This window comes from Botryllus schlosseri, chromosome 11 (genome assembly GCF_051294905.1).
Source record: "Botryllus schlosseri isolate E-star chromosome 11, Bs_hap1, whole genome shotgun sequence".
NCBI lineage: Eukaryota > Metazoa > Chordata > Ascidiacea > Stolidobranchia > Styelidae > Botryllus > Botryllus schlosseri.
The window spans coordinates 11,964,629-11,980,754 of NC_137246.1; the positions used below are offsets into that span (position 1 = coordinate 11,964,629).

General features: G+C 38.6%; 1 protein-coding gene across 2 annotated transcripts in view; it reads right to left on the reverse strand.

The window, feature by feature from the left end:
• The window catches only part of LOC145450119 (uncharacterized), a 113,786-nt gene that overhangs the window by 90,297 nt on the left and 7,363 nt on the right, over positions 1 to 16,126 (reverse strand). For both annotated transcript variants that reach the window (XM_080328603.1, XM_080328604.1), the window contains exons 8-19: positions 15,729 to 15,863; positions 15,185 to 15,291; positions 14,935 to 15,111; positions 14,363 to 14,588; positions 14,069 to 14,227; positions 12,748 to 12,868; positions 7,276 to 7,357; positions 4,823 to 4,967; positions 3,728 to 3,810; positions 3,516 to 3,669; positions 3,196 to 3,323; positions 102 to 284 (exon numbers count right to left, since the gene is read on the reverse strand). In XM_080328603.1, coding sequence (XP_080184729.1) covers positions 102 to 284; positions 3,196 to 3,323; positions 3,516 to 3,669; positions 3,728 to 3,810; positions 4,823 to 4,967; positions 7,276 to 7,357; positions 12,748 to 12,868; positions 14,069 to 14,227; positions 14,363 to 14,588; positions 14,935 to 15,111; positions 15,185 to 15,291; positions 15,729 to 15,863 — 1,700 coding nt within the window. The remainder of the gene's footprint in view (positions 1 to 101; positions 285 to 3,195; positions 3,324 to 3,515; positions 3,670 to 3,727; positions 3,811 to 4,822; positions 4,968 to 7,275; positions 7,358 to 12,747; positions 12,869 to 14,068; positions 14,228 to 14,362; positions 14,589 to 14,934; positions 15,112 to 15,184; positions 15,292 to 15,728; positions 15,864 to 16,126) is intronic.

Sequence of the window (16,126 nt, forward strand, 5' to 3'; positions counted from 1 at the left end):
TATGGCATTTTAACAACAAAAACTACAGAAAAAGCAAATCTCAATCCAGCAAAAAAATTTATTTTCTACAAAACACACGCTTTGATCATACTTTATCTCACCTCGGCAGAGTATTGACCACTATCACAATAAATGGGGGAATCAGCAGGAATAAGGCAACTTTTCCCAGCGGGACATGGCTGACACTCAACTTCGCCTGCAGTCGAATAGGATCCTGGATCACACGCAACTGGACCTGCCGCAGGATCGCTACAATGGAATCCTGCTTCACACGAAATGCAGGACTAAAGGAAAAGATATTGCAATCGTTAGCATAACTAAAATTGAGTAAGTGTCATCTGCAACAGAGAAACAATGGTCATAGCTCCAAATATGAAGAAAAAATCAATTGAAATATGTTGGTCATATTACCTAGTCAATGATTGGATTCCTCAAGAATGTATCAAAACATGAAAATAATGAAAGGGTTAACAGCATTCATGAAATTCATTGGGTACTATCAAATCAGGTGGATTTCAAAACCAGAGCTGCAGATTTGTTGAGTGACCCTGTGTACACAATACAGATCATGCGAGAGCAGTGCTTTTCAACCTTTTTGAGCTTCATTCGCACTTTTTTTGTAAAATAAATTTCATTCGCACAAACTAACCGAATATTGATATAGAAAAAGAAGATCTGTTTTCAGAAGAACGCCCATTACTGAAATTCATTTCTGTTTAAAAATATTGTCGATGTTGTTCAAAATGTGGTATTCTCCCTTTAGAAACGCGAAACCCCCTCCTTAAACGTGAAACCCCATCCTTTTGAAATGGCTCTTCAGACCCTAATACTCGGTTGCAATTCAATAAGTCGTATTATCAGTGTTGCGCGCGGCCAAATAACGAAAGGCGTGATACCAATTAGCGAGATTCGTCATTGCGCATCGCACTGCAAATGTGACGTGACACGAGCGACACGATCTCCCGCTGAGATAATTGCGAAATTAGGTCATTTATTGCCGCGCGCTCTGCAATCGTTGCTAGCCTGATTTATCGTGTCTCCAACAAGCCTAGTTCCGCTGGCTTGAATAATCGCATCTGCAATTGGCCGTGTGTGCACGATATCATCGCTGGTCTACACAATCGCATCTTCATTGGCTTGGTGCGCACGATATCATCGCTGGTCTGCACAATCGCATCTACAATAGGCCTAGTATACGAAAGATATCGCTAGCCTAACTACCGCGTCTTCGGCCTACCATACTTTGGCCGGGGCTGCGTAAGACGCATTGGTCAGCGCGCGTATTTTATTGTTCGATGCCTTGATAAGCGTGAGTATTCAATTGTTCACGACAGATCAGGGAGTTGCTAATTAACAGCTCTTTCGGACTCGCCGACAAGATTATCATACGCGTATAATCGTCAACACGAGGATGTTGTATAATCGTTATTTACGCATGTACTTAACCCTAATGAATTGATGCTATATTACCAGGGCCGTAACTGCCGCACCCCAAACCCAATTTATGCAATATTTTCAAAAATATTTCGCACTAGGCGCAATTTCAAGTCGCCAAATATCTTGAATATTGGGTGCTCTTCCCCTAAGAAAAAATACGCAAGATTTATAGAAATGGGCATATCGGCGTTGGCCACGAAAGCACGAAGGACAAAGACATTAACGTTTTAGGCCACGAAACATGCAACTCCAAGAAGTGTGCCAGAACGATCGCAGCGAGACAAACACACAAGACTAATACCATCCTGCAGGAAAAAATTACATGCCAGTGAAGAAATACCAATACGAAACCGTGTGATCTTTCAGTCTAGTACGTTTGAGCGATTCTATATTTTTGATAAAGCAGACAGGAGGTCACGAAATAACATCATGTAACGAAGTCATACCAACGGGTCCGCCCGCCCGAAGATGTTCAATCATTATTTACTAACTGTACAGTTTCAAAGACACCTCACTCAGCTCTACTGGTAAAACTCATTACACGTGCAGAGAGGACAAGACATTGATAGCAATATCTATGCAATTCCCAATCGTATTGACCGATTTTATCATGAATAATCGAAAATTTTCGCGCTTTGCGCTGGCTCACTGAAGTTCGGTTTATCACCATATGGGGGCCCACGACCAACGTTTTGGGGGGCTGACGAAGTGCTGTTACGGCCCGTTATATTACGAAATTCGGTAAAAATCGAACCCGCCCTTTTATTTCAACCACCCTCCCCCTTTTTTCGGCTGGCTACGGCGAACAGACAGATAGTCCTTGCACCCCTGGCACCGTGTCGACCCAAAATTATACCCTTTGCGGTCTATACTTTAATAACCCTTGAAAGGGTAAAATTTGCGTTACTGTAATTTGCAGATGGCAGTCTGTAATGATAGTATTTACCACTGTCCTCGTGCCTAGCACTAATCGAACAGGTATTACGGAAGAATTGATGATTGTTTATCGAAAATAAGCAGAAAGTGAATTTAACGTCATTTTCCCAGCCTCTGACGGGCTGCTATATGTCTGTCACTACACCAGCTTCCAAACCAGGGTTTTCGTTACGTAATAATTATAGTGCGAAAATATCAATTCACTACGGCTTGTGAGAGCTACGACTAGTGGTGCGTCGTAAGTTAAACAAGTTTTTTACAATTGCGTCGCAACAACTAAAGTTACACTGCCCTTGAATTTCCTATTATGTTTATTTGAAAAGCAATTATTATTCACGATTTTCATTCGCACTCAACCGGGATTTTCATTCGCACCGTTCGCACCACCTTCGTCATTCGCACTCATCCGGGATTTTCATTCGCACCGTTCGCACCATGTTCGTCATTCGCACTCAAAATTTTTTCATTCGCACCAGTGCGAACCGTCACACAGGTTGAAAAGCACTGTGCGAGAGAGTTCAATTGAGTGCCTCTCGCATGGATTCCTAGAAATTTACAAAATTGAATAATTAGTCAATTGCATATTGAAGTTCTGTGCCTCTAAGAGTCTATAGAAATTGATACTGAACGCACCGATGGAAAAAGAAGGCAGTTTGGAGGTAATCTATACCTAATGCTTTCGACTATGCCGCATTCTTTGTCACTGTACAAGAACTCGTGAGCATGTTAGATATTATGGACAATGCACATCTTGGTGGTAAAAGTGTGAATATCCAACATGTTTTAATACTCCAAGCCATTTGACATTGAAAAACTACTCACAATGCTATTTGCACGGCTATATTCCCCGATAGTGCAATTGTTAGGCTCCGTTGTCGAATCGGAACATTCCGAACCTGCAGGGCACGGCAGGCACACCTGAGTGCCGGCTGCGCCATTGGTATGAGACCCTAAAAGAAATCTTGGTATGATATATTGCCTTGGCCTACTAAATAATGTCTCCATTACATATTCAATAGTGACCAAACCATTAAAAAATGTCTACATAATTCAATTTTCCAAATTTCAAAAACCTATTCCAATAAAACTTTCTCAGCGTGTTACACTGTTGCCAGGATATTTCTCATGATAATTCTGCATACCTGGCGGGCATGGTGTGCATTGCTGCTGTCCTGCTATGGAAACAGATCCGGCAGGACACTCTTCTAGAGTCGTACCATTGAGGCAACGATATCCAGCAGTACAAGTTTGGCAACCTGAGGCTTTGTCCTCACTAAAAGTACCTGCCCCGCATGGCTAGGAAGTAAAAATACATGTAATGCCTATTATGCATACCCAGAATTCCGTAACTTACTATGCATGTTTCTTCCGCTCTCGTGCTATACTGTCCGGTTACGCAATCGACTGGTGCAGACGCTTTGTCAATGCACGACTGGCCTAAATGTAATGTATTGTGGCGGGAATGTCATAAAAAAAGGCTTGCATAACAGGTGGGAATGCACAAAAGAAACTGATGTGTTTGATCCGATGAATTTGCTGTATGAAGTTTATTTTTCTATCACAATAGGCAGATAATAAATAAGAAAAACAATGGAAAATGATAACAGGGCTAGAGTGAAGGGACACAAAATTATCAAGTCAACTGGAGTTTGGATACAACGGACAAATAAGATAAAGTTGAAATATCAAGAAATTATATCATATAATGTATTAATAAATATAGAATGTTGAGACAAATAGTATTAACAATGACCCCAATGAATGATAGCATATTTCGTAGCATTATCTTATGGAGACTACTAGCAGCAGTAAAGGAAATTATGCATCCATAAGGTCTATATCAATATATGAAGCCCACCCCAGCCCAAGTTCCTAAACTTAATTTACCTAGGACTGGGTTTAAAAGAAAGTGGAGCTATTTGGTAGAATGCGGGAGTCTTTCTGTAGACCCCACGCAGCTCTAATCAACTGTTATAACAGGTAAACGGGCAATATCAGCACTGATTCGTTGTTTTCGGAGTGCAATACACCACAATTCGTTGGTAGTGATGTAAAATTTAGGTAGTGCGAAAGGTTTGTAGCAAAGAAAATTTTGACCTGTAGATTGCAGTATCATTGGCATCCAAAAGATATACCGCTCACTGTCGAAGTGTGACCACCCCATGAGTACAATATAGTTACATTTCCATGAAGCATTGGTGTAGTGTACATAAACACTGTTTGTCCAAGGTTATGACACTCAGATGAATTATTTTCATAGTTGTCTCATGATTATAATACTAGATAAAAAATAAGTTTGTAGTTATCAATTGATGTCATTCTAATACATTACATACATTATTATTATTCTATTCTATTCTAAAATCTATTCCTTTCGAGAGCAAAACTTTCGCATCAACATAGCTTAAAAGGCATTTGAAAAAAAATCAGTAGACATGAATGGAGATACCTGCGGGGCATTCTTTACAGTCGGATTGCCCAGTCTTATCTTGGTAATATCCATTAGGACAGGCTTCAAGCGGTGCAGTTGAGCCCATACACATGAATCCAGCCATACAATCCAAACAATCACTTCCATTATAATATGTCCCGGCCTGTAATTCAGCTAGGTTACTGGAGTTGCTAAATAGGCAATGAATAATTTAGATTTGAACTGAAATTGGGATTCCACAAATAATGGACACCTGAGAGAACTGCTTTGGTTTATCCCAACGGATAAACAGTCCAGATTTATAATTACTAATGCCTATACGATTGCATATTACCAGACCCGAACATCAATATCGGATTTCATTAACCGGATATTCTGATGAGTTACCACCTACATCCAAGAAACAAGAGTGTCTTTGAAAGATCAATTTCTAGAAGGACCCAAGTAGATTTTCAACACAGAAGATGCAGACAGGTCTTTAATTTTTAAGTCATTTGCTTATTAATATCTAAATAACGATGATAGCACAGCGTTACCAATCGCTTACCCCCTACCCCTGGACAAAAACAAACTATTAATTGCCAAGATTATTTTATGTATGAACGGTATTTTATGTAATAAACACTGTCAGAGCGGTGACGTAGGGGACGGGAGCCCTAGACCAAATTTTCCAAACTTTTTCGGTATGAGGGCCAAATTTAGAATTTCAGAGTACGGTCAGGGCCGCACGAATACTACGGCTATGAAACGGACCCAAACAGTCATTATGGCTATTTTGGAGTAGTTTTATTGCCCTGGCGAGTTGCAAACCTGTACAGTGTACACTGTTTACCGCTACTTATCTGCTGCATTGGGTGTCCGTTGAGTGAATAGGCTTTTCTCGCCTAAACGTGCGAGAAGTTTCTTTAGTTTCATGGCTGAATCAGTCAATATGATCGGGAATTGCATGTATTAATATCAATGTTCATCCAGTCTCTGTTCACGTAATCTGAATTACCGGTAGAGCTGAGTGAGGTGTGTTTGAAAAGGTATAGGCCCCCTCAATAGTAATTAAACATCTCCGGGGGTATACCCGTTGGCAGGAGCGTAACAGCACTTCGTCAGGACCCCAGGCTACCACGTTGTTCGCTTTTGCCACGGAAGTAAAGTTGTACTGTTTAGTGAGACAGCGCGACGCGCGAATATTTCGATGATTCATTATAAAATCGGCGAATAAGATCGGGAATTGCATGGTTTTCCTCTTTACCCACGTAATCAGATCTACCGGTAGAGCTGAGTGAGGTGTCTTTGAAACTGCAGAGCCAGACCCCGTAAAATTAAACATCTTCGGGCTGGCGGACCCCTGGGTATGACTTCTTTACACGATGTTATTTCGTGACCTCCTGTCTGCTATATCAAAAAATGTAGAATTGCCCAAACCTACTATACTCTATAATTTATGCTAATTACCGAAATAATTTTGGGCCATCTTTGAGCTCGGCCCCCCTCAATTGGGGAATTTAAGGTGCGGCAGTTACGGCCCTGACTATAGGACTACCAATTATGCTGCTTTAAGCCGGATAAGCAGTATGCATCTCGGCGTATTCAACCGTGAGTGACGTGTTTCACATCTAGTTATCATAGGGTTACCATACGGCCTCTTTTAAGATGATTTGTCCTCTTTTTTGATTTTTTAACAAGTGTCCTCGGAGGACGCCCAAATGCCTTCTTTTTTGAAATTTTTTCTTCTTTTTGAGGATTCTGGTGACATATAGGGCCAAATTCGACTGATATACATTAAGTCAGCACTGTAGGAACGCTACGGCGGCTATTTCGGGAGATGGACCGGAAAGTTGACCTTTTTTTCAGTCAACCACCTGTTAATGTAAAAGAAAAACTCCATTTTCCATTTTCTTTTTTAGTCAAGTGACCACAAAGTGGGAAAAATTTACCATTTTTTCAGGATTTTCCTTCGGTTTTGAAAGTTATCAATACCTATTTATATCTATAGCTACTGCTCGTTCAACTGGAGAGTTAGGACACATTGCATTGAAACAGCAGTGACGTAACGTTAGCAGTATATACTCACAGCTTTCCTGCAATTCTATAATTAAAAACCACAGAGGCCAAGCCAAGCAAGAGTATTTTATAAATATAAATTTTATTTTATTGTCATAAATCGATTTCTAAATATATTTTTGGGGCCGCAAGAAGGCTAACTGAGGGCGGCATGCGGCCCTCGGGCCGCACTTGGGAATCACTGCCCTAGACACTTCCGACACATGGGAACGTGCTACTGCCGGTGATTGAACTGGGACTCTCAGCGCCAACGGCGGTGGTTTTAGTCACCACCATTAAAATAGGGGGCTGAACAGTGCACTTGGGGCATTCGAAGTGCTAGGGTGTCGCGAAATATTTTCCTCTTTCAGAGGTTGCAGCGAGGTCAAAAAGATTGAGAACCATTGTGATGAAAAGATAATCGTCTCACTTACTGCGCAAGGTGAAGATAGTCCGGTTGTTGCATTGTAAAATGTGCCTTGAGCAGAAACTTGACAAATGAGAGCTCCCGGCAAGCTGATGAGAAAAGTAAAGAAAAAGAAAATAATCCCACATCGCTTCTCTTCATCCATGATTTTTTAAAGCGGATTTACTTTCTCGCTTGATTTTTATGGCTTAGCATATGATTTCACATAATCGTTTGACAATCTTTGGTGATAAGCATTCTAAATAAGAAAGGAGCATGAAGTATGATACACTTTCTCTTCTTTCAAAGATTGGACAATATCAATGGTTTCAATGAATGAGGTGAATTTCTAGTCACTTTTTTTTTTAAATAGACCACCTTCTGATGTTCCTGTACGCTTATTAGTTGTAACTGCAGTTATTGATATCAAAGAGGACTGAACTCCTAGAAATGCTACCTATCATTTTGCATTAAAGATTTTCATCAAGAAATATAAACAGTGCCGTGTCTAACAATCGTATTTGACTTCAAACAAATAACGTGCCAACAGTCATGTGTGTTTCCAAACATCATTACACCACTGCCAAGTTGGATCACGTCTTCGAAACACAGTTAAGTAAACAATAGAACCGATAGAAGTTGTTTGAGCAAACATCAGCGGTCCTTGTACGCTGGGTAAATCTATCAGAGTGACGTTGAGGCATCAGAATTCAAAGTTTACAGATTTGTTTGCATGCATAGCTAAGGCTGTGTGTTTGACTATGGCGAGTAATTTACGTACGGTGAAGAAAACGAACTGTCAATAAGATTGGTCCCTACCAAAGCGTTTCAAGTTTAATGTGTGTCCAACTTGCATTTGCGAATAGCCATTATTCAAACATTCAAGTTCGTTGCTGCTAATTTACGAGTATCATTTTCGCAACATTATGTATTGATAAACGATTGAAGAATAACAGCATCCAAGCCATTGCCAAGGGATTAGGTGTTTTCATATGTAGTGCCAATGAATTTACACCCTCAGACAATTTCAGCTTGAATTGTTTGCCCAAGTAACCTATGATAATAATCATCAGTATCATTGAAAGAGTATAGATATTCATATTCTCCGAATGCTGATGGATGCCTGATTTACCAGTAACGAAAGGAAAATGTTAGTGATATGTTCACTGTTCGGGTTTGTTGGTACAGTGTTTATAATTCTAAGAATGGTATAAGACTTTTAGGTCACTGAGTGCTTTCTTTTATATGTTCAACTTCTAACGTCTATACCCCATTGTTCCAATGTTAAACAATGTTTATGGCATGTGAAGTCACAGACGAAATATTTGCGCTGCTACCATGGGAATGTAAATCTCTTATTGACGACAACAGCGACTTATTCAAACATCCGTCATCTCAGCGTAAAAGGTGTCGTGGCGAGTGAATCTCGAAATACCCGTCGACTTCAGGTAGTATTTGACATGTGTTAAAGTTTGAACGTCATTGTGGCTTACGTTTATTCAAACGACAAAGGAACGGCTTGAAGAATGAGTTCGATGACATTTATTACATAATGTAAATATGAAATCAAGATTCCTGAAATTAGCTAAATAAATCTAGTCAAGATGTGTTGCGTAGCTAAAAGAATTATAATTCCAGATCTGAATAAAATATTATCCACCCATAAAGCATCTGAGCTACGTAACACAAAACAATAGAGTCTATTGTACCAATGCATATTATTTTGATATTTAATTCAGGTTGATTTAATGCAATGAAGGTCTGTAATCATTGCCTCATTATCAGAGTTCTAATCTGACATTTCATACTGAACTAGCGCTGACCCACTCGCGGCCGATGTACTAAATACGGCCCACAGCTGGTTTGACATTGGAAATAGGACAGTATAATGTACATTTCAATGCTGAGATTAATTTCAGTTTCACAACGGGTGAACAAGATCAGAATGATATCATCTGCTAGACTTCCATCAATCTTTACCATATAACATGGCCACAGCAGCATATTGCCAATGGTGAGCTGATTGAGAGCAACGATTGTGCTTTGGCTTGCCGTGATAATGGGCAAGAATCGGGTTCTCATTATTATTCAATCTGCACTGCATTGCTCTGAATATATGCATAGTCTTTAATAAAGCTGTGCTCATTTAATATAATATCCAAGGGAAGGCGAGTGCACAGATACGGATAAAAACGGGATATTGAAGGAAAAATGAGGGTACTGTTTTGTTTCCAAGTGCAATGATTGAACCCAAATTCTCATCTGCTTGAAACTACTGCTTCACAAATAAATACATAAGGCGAAAATACAAAATAGTCACGAGAAAAACGTCAACATGAGTTTTGCTACAATGAGTGTCTGATTAGGGCTACGCGATACAAACCGTAATTAAATATGTGTTACGTTCATCAGAAGCACACGAACATTTACAAACGAACTCGCAACAAATTTGACCAAATATGAACTCCTTTGTTGCTCCTAAGAGTTTCTCATAAAACAAAATAAGAATCGATTGCTCCAATGCTTAAATAATATCTCATTCTATTTATTATTATCCGCGTTTATTCAACATAGTGATTAAATGTGTCTATCACCAAAGATACAGAGAAGTATCTGACAACTTTTGCTCAGCATATATAGGTTATTTATGTTTCGATATTTCAATATTGTGACCGGCCAATATGAGTTAGTAAGATTGTTAATTTTCTCATTTGCTTAAAATATACTGACAACGGTAATGAAGGTTCAGACTTGATATTACAATACAAGAAAATGCCCATAGGCCAAGACAATATGATGGCAATGGCTTTTTTTGGTTCAGAGAGCAAGTATACTGACATCTTATACATTGCACTTTCCAGTATAATCTTGCTGTAACTGAGCAAGTAAGATCTGATCAAAATTTTAAAATGGAATGCGCCTAATTGTGATCCAAATGGTTGTCATCAAACAAGCTTGCAAACTCCTTCACAAATTATAATTTCAAAAATGAGAAAAGTTCAAACAAGATGAGCACAATCAAATGGATATTATGAAAAACAGTCACGCGTCTACCTACAACAATAGTTGAGATCAGAAGCAGGTTCAAATTAGGTTTACTAAACTCAACTCATCTTGATTTGTCTCCTACTGATAATCCAAACTGCAAAGCTCATCAGACCACTGTCTAATCAAAGATAGATTATATAATGGAGCCTAGCCAATCATTGAGACTAATAATTACAAGTGATGTTGTGCTAGATGTTCTGTCTGAGAATTTACTATTAAGTTAAGAAGGCGGACAAACTAATGCGGATATATACCCATACATACAGTCCTACACACTCTCAAGCATAAATTCTTTAGTTTATTTTCCATTGTTAGCTGTGAAAGGAACTTAGTAAGGAACTTAGCATTCAATAAATTGCCAAAAAATAATTATTATTTCCTACAATAAAACATAGCATCCTTCATAATTTACTTTCATTTAAATTTCAAAACGAAACGTCTTAAGGCAAGCACCCTATCCACTGAAGACATTTAAATGCCATCTTCAGTTAGCATAGCGGCGGTATATGCTGTTATTTGTGACATTGTTTACCTACTTTATCACGCGCGTCTATTCCCATTGAGAATCATAAAAGAGACCTCAATGCAAATATTATCTGATTCCGTGATCAATTATTATCAGACAAAATTTCTAAATCTAATTCAAATTCCAACCACTTTTAGCTTTGTGCCATAAATTCCTTTTTCACTAATATTTCATTATATTCTTGCCTTCCTATCACATCAATAGTTTCGAAAGATAGAAACAATACCCTGATTTAACTATCAAATCTGTCATTATACCAATACTTCAGGAATATTATATGGTAGTTCTTGGAATGTGACGAAAGTAGGCTACTGTACAATGTACATAGTCCCAATGAATATAGTTATTGAATGTTACGAGTAAAAGTGGCGTCTTCATAAAGGAATTTGTGAAGTTTTTTGAAATGGCGCTTACAACAAAAGAAAAGATAAAGCTTTTATCTCCATTATTCTTAAAATGTGTAAGGTATTGGATTATAGAAATTTAAGCTTATTGTTGCGTTAGGGAACTATTCTGCTCAGACTTTGCTAATCCAGCAAATGACTAACATTTTGCACTGCAACATTTTCCATTCCTCTATGAGCAAGTGTAATAATAAATGTTCACCTATTGTAACTAATAATATTGTTAGATCATTGGTTTGCTGAAGTTGTTCAAGCTGTAACACACATAATTTCCTACCGCACCAACAAGTTTTTAATGGCACAAGTGTTATCAGATTGTACTTGAAATAAATCTTACACTTTCTCAAGTGTTTTTCTGGTAGATGAGACGCCAGATAAGGAGCAATGGCATGGTACTGATATCACTCAGATCCACTGGATCTGCAAATTATGCAAGGCCGTGTAGGGTAAAAGTAGTAATGGTAGCCTACTCCGTATAAATTTTTAAGAAAAGTGGAGCAAGAAAAGGGATCAACCAGAAGTGAAATTGTTTTTATACCAATCCTATACATTGGGAGTTTTAGAAATATGTGTCAATATCACCACCTAGTGTTGTCTTTGAAAGCATTTATTGCTGCTGCATAACATATTAGTCAAAGCTCTACTTAATGGCCAGAATAACACAAATCATTCAGATGTAAACCGATGCATCTTGATACACAGCGCAACCACAAGTTTTGCAAATTGACTTTTACTCACACAAGCCCCAATTCTCCTGTTAACACTGATAGTTTGAAGAGTATCCAAAAGTCTATTTCGTGGGTTGTTACACAACTGGAACTATTTTAGAAGCGAAAATTTAATAAGATTCATGCTATCAGTGTTAAATGGAACTTTATTAGCCCAATACCAGTTAGTTGCAACCTAATTGTAGATTTGCCCAAAGTAGTCAATGTTGCTACGGTACTCAAGTAGAATTAATAGCGTAAGTTTCTATTTAATTACAAGTTGACGTAGTCCTGTCTGAGACTAGTCAAAACTATTTCAAGTAGAAGTATGAATACTTTGAAACTACAAATAGATGCAATCTTCGAAAATATATTCAGTCACCGTTTCACAGGATATTTTACATGGTTCTTACGACAATTTCACTCATACAAGTGATGGAAACTTATCGCAAAACTACTTTTAGAAATCCCATTTTTAAAATGTAAGTAGTTTTGCCTGAAAGTATGTTAATTAGAAGTAGTCTAAAAAGAAAGCAGTGCAAGTATACAAAGTCTACTTGAAAAATTAGAACTACTGCCATACTGACCATGATTATGGTTGTTGTTTGTGATATTCCTGGTATTTGTTGACTACTATGGTCATTTACGCCAGACCAATTTTCTTCATGTTTATTCAGTAGCTACCGGCTTGTAGCACGGCCCACTTCTAAGCTTTTATAGGACACCGCTTACACAGATAAGATGGCGAGGAGGAGCCTAGATAAGCCTCCAACAGTAACACTTGTGATGATTATGATTACGAAACAGATAGATACCTGTACTGTCCACTTTGACAGGGTATTGGATCTTGTTCAACAGACGGGCAATAGTGATCTCTTGGGCAAATACTGCATATCGCACTGCCTGAAGTCGATGCATACGTGCCTGACGAGCAACCTGGGAATTCGAAATAAAGTCATACAAGGCTGGCTTGACTATAATATTCTCATTATGATTACATTTGCTGTGGTCATACCTAGAGCGATACTGAGGTGGTTCGCTATCTTTGCTTGAAGTAGCAATTGTTTGATAACTGGGGGTTGGCACAATGACAAATATAGTCTTCATACTTTTATCTCACATGTGAGATCTTGGCACTACGATTGGTTGTATCGTAGCATCCAAACATTTATCACAAGGCCACAAATATTCATGAAAATGAAATTTCTGTGATCAAGCCGCAGCATGGTTAAAAAGAGCGATGAAATGATCATGCTCGCAATTGAATCAGTCATATAATTGATCAGCTCTACATATAACAGAATTGGGGGAAAATTATTCAAACAAAAAATTTTGATTTGGAAATATTGATATAGAGCAGTGGTTCCCAACCTTTTTCCACTCATCGCCCCTTTATCGAGCTCAACACATATTTTCGTCCTCCATATTTACGGATCCAAAAAACGGGGCGTATCAACGGAAAATTTATTTACCCAACTCTGCTCGCTGGTTAATTGAATAAAAATGAAAGGCCATTTTTCTGTGTAGATGCTTGGAAAACCGATTTCTTCATCTACTTTTGCGTCATATGATGAATGAGCCGTCTTCACGTGCATTTTTTGGGCCTTGGTAATTAAATATATCTCACTGCAGGCTCCAGCATTTTCGCCCCCTGTCGCCCCTTTGGTATTTTCGGCCCTTGTTTCTCATAATCACCCGCTGGGGAGGCAATATCGCCCACGTAGGGAACCACTGATATAGAGTATCGAGCCAACACATATTTCCAAGGAAAATTTCACTTTTTTCACTTTCACTTGCACATACTACACACCATGCTACAGACTGTCAAAATATCAAGCCACTCGAGAATTACTTTGTGCACGGCTTTGTGTATACCTGAAACATTAAAATTGTCAGAATTTCTGGTTTAGAAACCTTTGGTGAAATTTTGTAATCAGTATGTGATCACCTGTCGTAAGGTATAACTGAAAATGAGTACATTCTAGTTACTGTATATTCTAGTCACAGATGTGGAGAATCACAAAAGTCGATGATCAAATTATTTTCTCATATTACATATTACAGCGTGTTACATTTCTATGTTTCCCTCGCCCATGTAAAGCATCATTATGCGGTGAATAATGACATCACTGTTACCTGTGCAGATGGTGTTGCCAGCAGGACTGTACGTTCCAACGCTACATTCGGTTGCCGAAGTTGAATTGCAGCTATACCCAGCGGCGCATATTTCACACTGGGAGCTTCCCTCGACATTTGCGTAAGATCCTACATCGCATGCTTTGCAAGCTGTTAGTCCTAAATCAAAAGTTATGTTTCAATAAGAATTTGACTTCCATATTTAGTTTCAATTCGGAGAATGACATGAAATGAGTCAATCAACAAAGCAGTTCATATTCAAATCAATCTCTCTGTATCGAAATACTACTTTACCTTTTGTGTCGCTGAATGTTCCGATAGGACAAAGATTTGTATCAGTAACGGAACAGAAGCTACCGGCTTCACATTCGATACATTGTATGCTTCCATTGTTAGCGGCATAATATCCTTCTGGACATGTTTGGCACGAGCTTCTCCCGGGGATATTGGAATATGTACCAGGTGGACATTGTAATGGGCCTTCGGTCGGATTCGGGCAGTAATGTCCAATGTCACAAATCTTAAAACAGCAATTAATAGAAATACACTTGGGTTTTACAATGCGACTGGTTAATAATATCGGTTTGCAAAAGCAAACAACATATAGCACTACTACTTAATAATATCCAAACAATAGGTACATGTGGGTTGAAATGTTAGCGATAAAAAGTCAATTCCAGAGATACTACACACAGAGGATTAATATGCCTGTTCTCACTCCAAAAAAATCAACGCATTGATGATTCAAAATATGAAACACACCGCTCTAACGTAAAGTTCAGATCTTTGTAATGAATAGAAATAATAATTGTACGTCACTGAAATGTTTAAATACAGTCCTCATCGATATTCCCAAAAATACCTACCTGACAAGAGGAAAGGCCTTCAGATATAGCATGATGTCCATCAGGACACACTGTACAACTATGTGATCCAGCAATAGCATAGGTTCCTTTCGGACATATCTCAGGAGATTCAGTGCCTGGCATTGGGCACCGATGTCCCTCCATGCAAGTAACGCATTCTGATTGTCCAGATTCATTCTATACGATTGAAATAATTAAAGAGACATCGTTCCATATTACATATGATCTTATGGTACAACCTATGTATTACCTGGTAGGTACCATTGGAACATTCAAAGCAATACAACGAACCCGAGGTGGCATAGGTACCAGTTTCACATTCCACAGGCATGGATGACTTGTTATGGCAGCTGTATCCTGTAGAAAGATGAACCTCTTTTACATCATTAACTAGTAAATGGTATTCTCATTTACTGTTCCAATCAATAGATTATTATATATGTACCGATTTAAATGCAAACGACACTATACCAGGGGATGACTGCAGAATCTAAATAGGCTTACGTTATTTCTGAGCAAATTGTAGATATTTATTTGCTATTGTAAAAGCTAAATTAATCGGAATTTTAGCTTTAGATTATTTTGAAATTCACTCGGATGTAGTCGTGAAGGCAATCCTGAAATCTGGTATCATGAATTACCTATTCAAATTCATTTGTACTACCAATCATAATACTAGGGCATAGGTTAGTTTATGGTAACTGTACGGGTGCAGGATTAACAATATTCCATCTATTCAAAAGTCAAGGAGCCACGAATTCTTTTGCTTTTCGACTGGTGTTGAACATTGCTACCTGAAGGACATATAGTGCACGTAGCTTGTGCTGCTTCATTCTGATAAAATCCATCCATACAAATATTGCAGTTTGTGGCGCCTGACGAACTGTAGGTTCCTGCATCACAGGCAAGAGCTTCTGTTTCCGCAGAATCTAGAGAAAAGTACACCAAATAAAATCCCCCTTTCACGAACTACCATCTGAAGATCGTCATTAAATACCTGCCAGACCAGTAATCAAGTAGGCTATATCTACACTACTTGGATCGCCACCTCTCCAATCTAACTGCTTATTTCTCCCGCATTCACTTCGACCCCTTCCAAAAACCTTCACCCAAGGTTGCCACAGCTTACTTAATGTACAGCGGTTTACTGAATGTATCCCAATCATAGTAGTTGGTGAACAATTTGGGCATT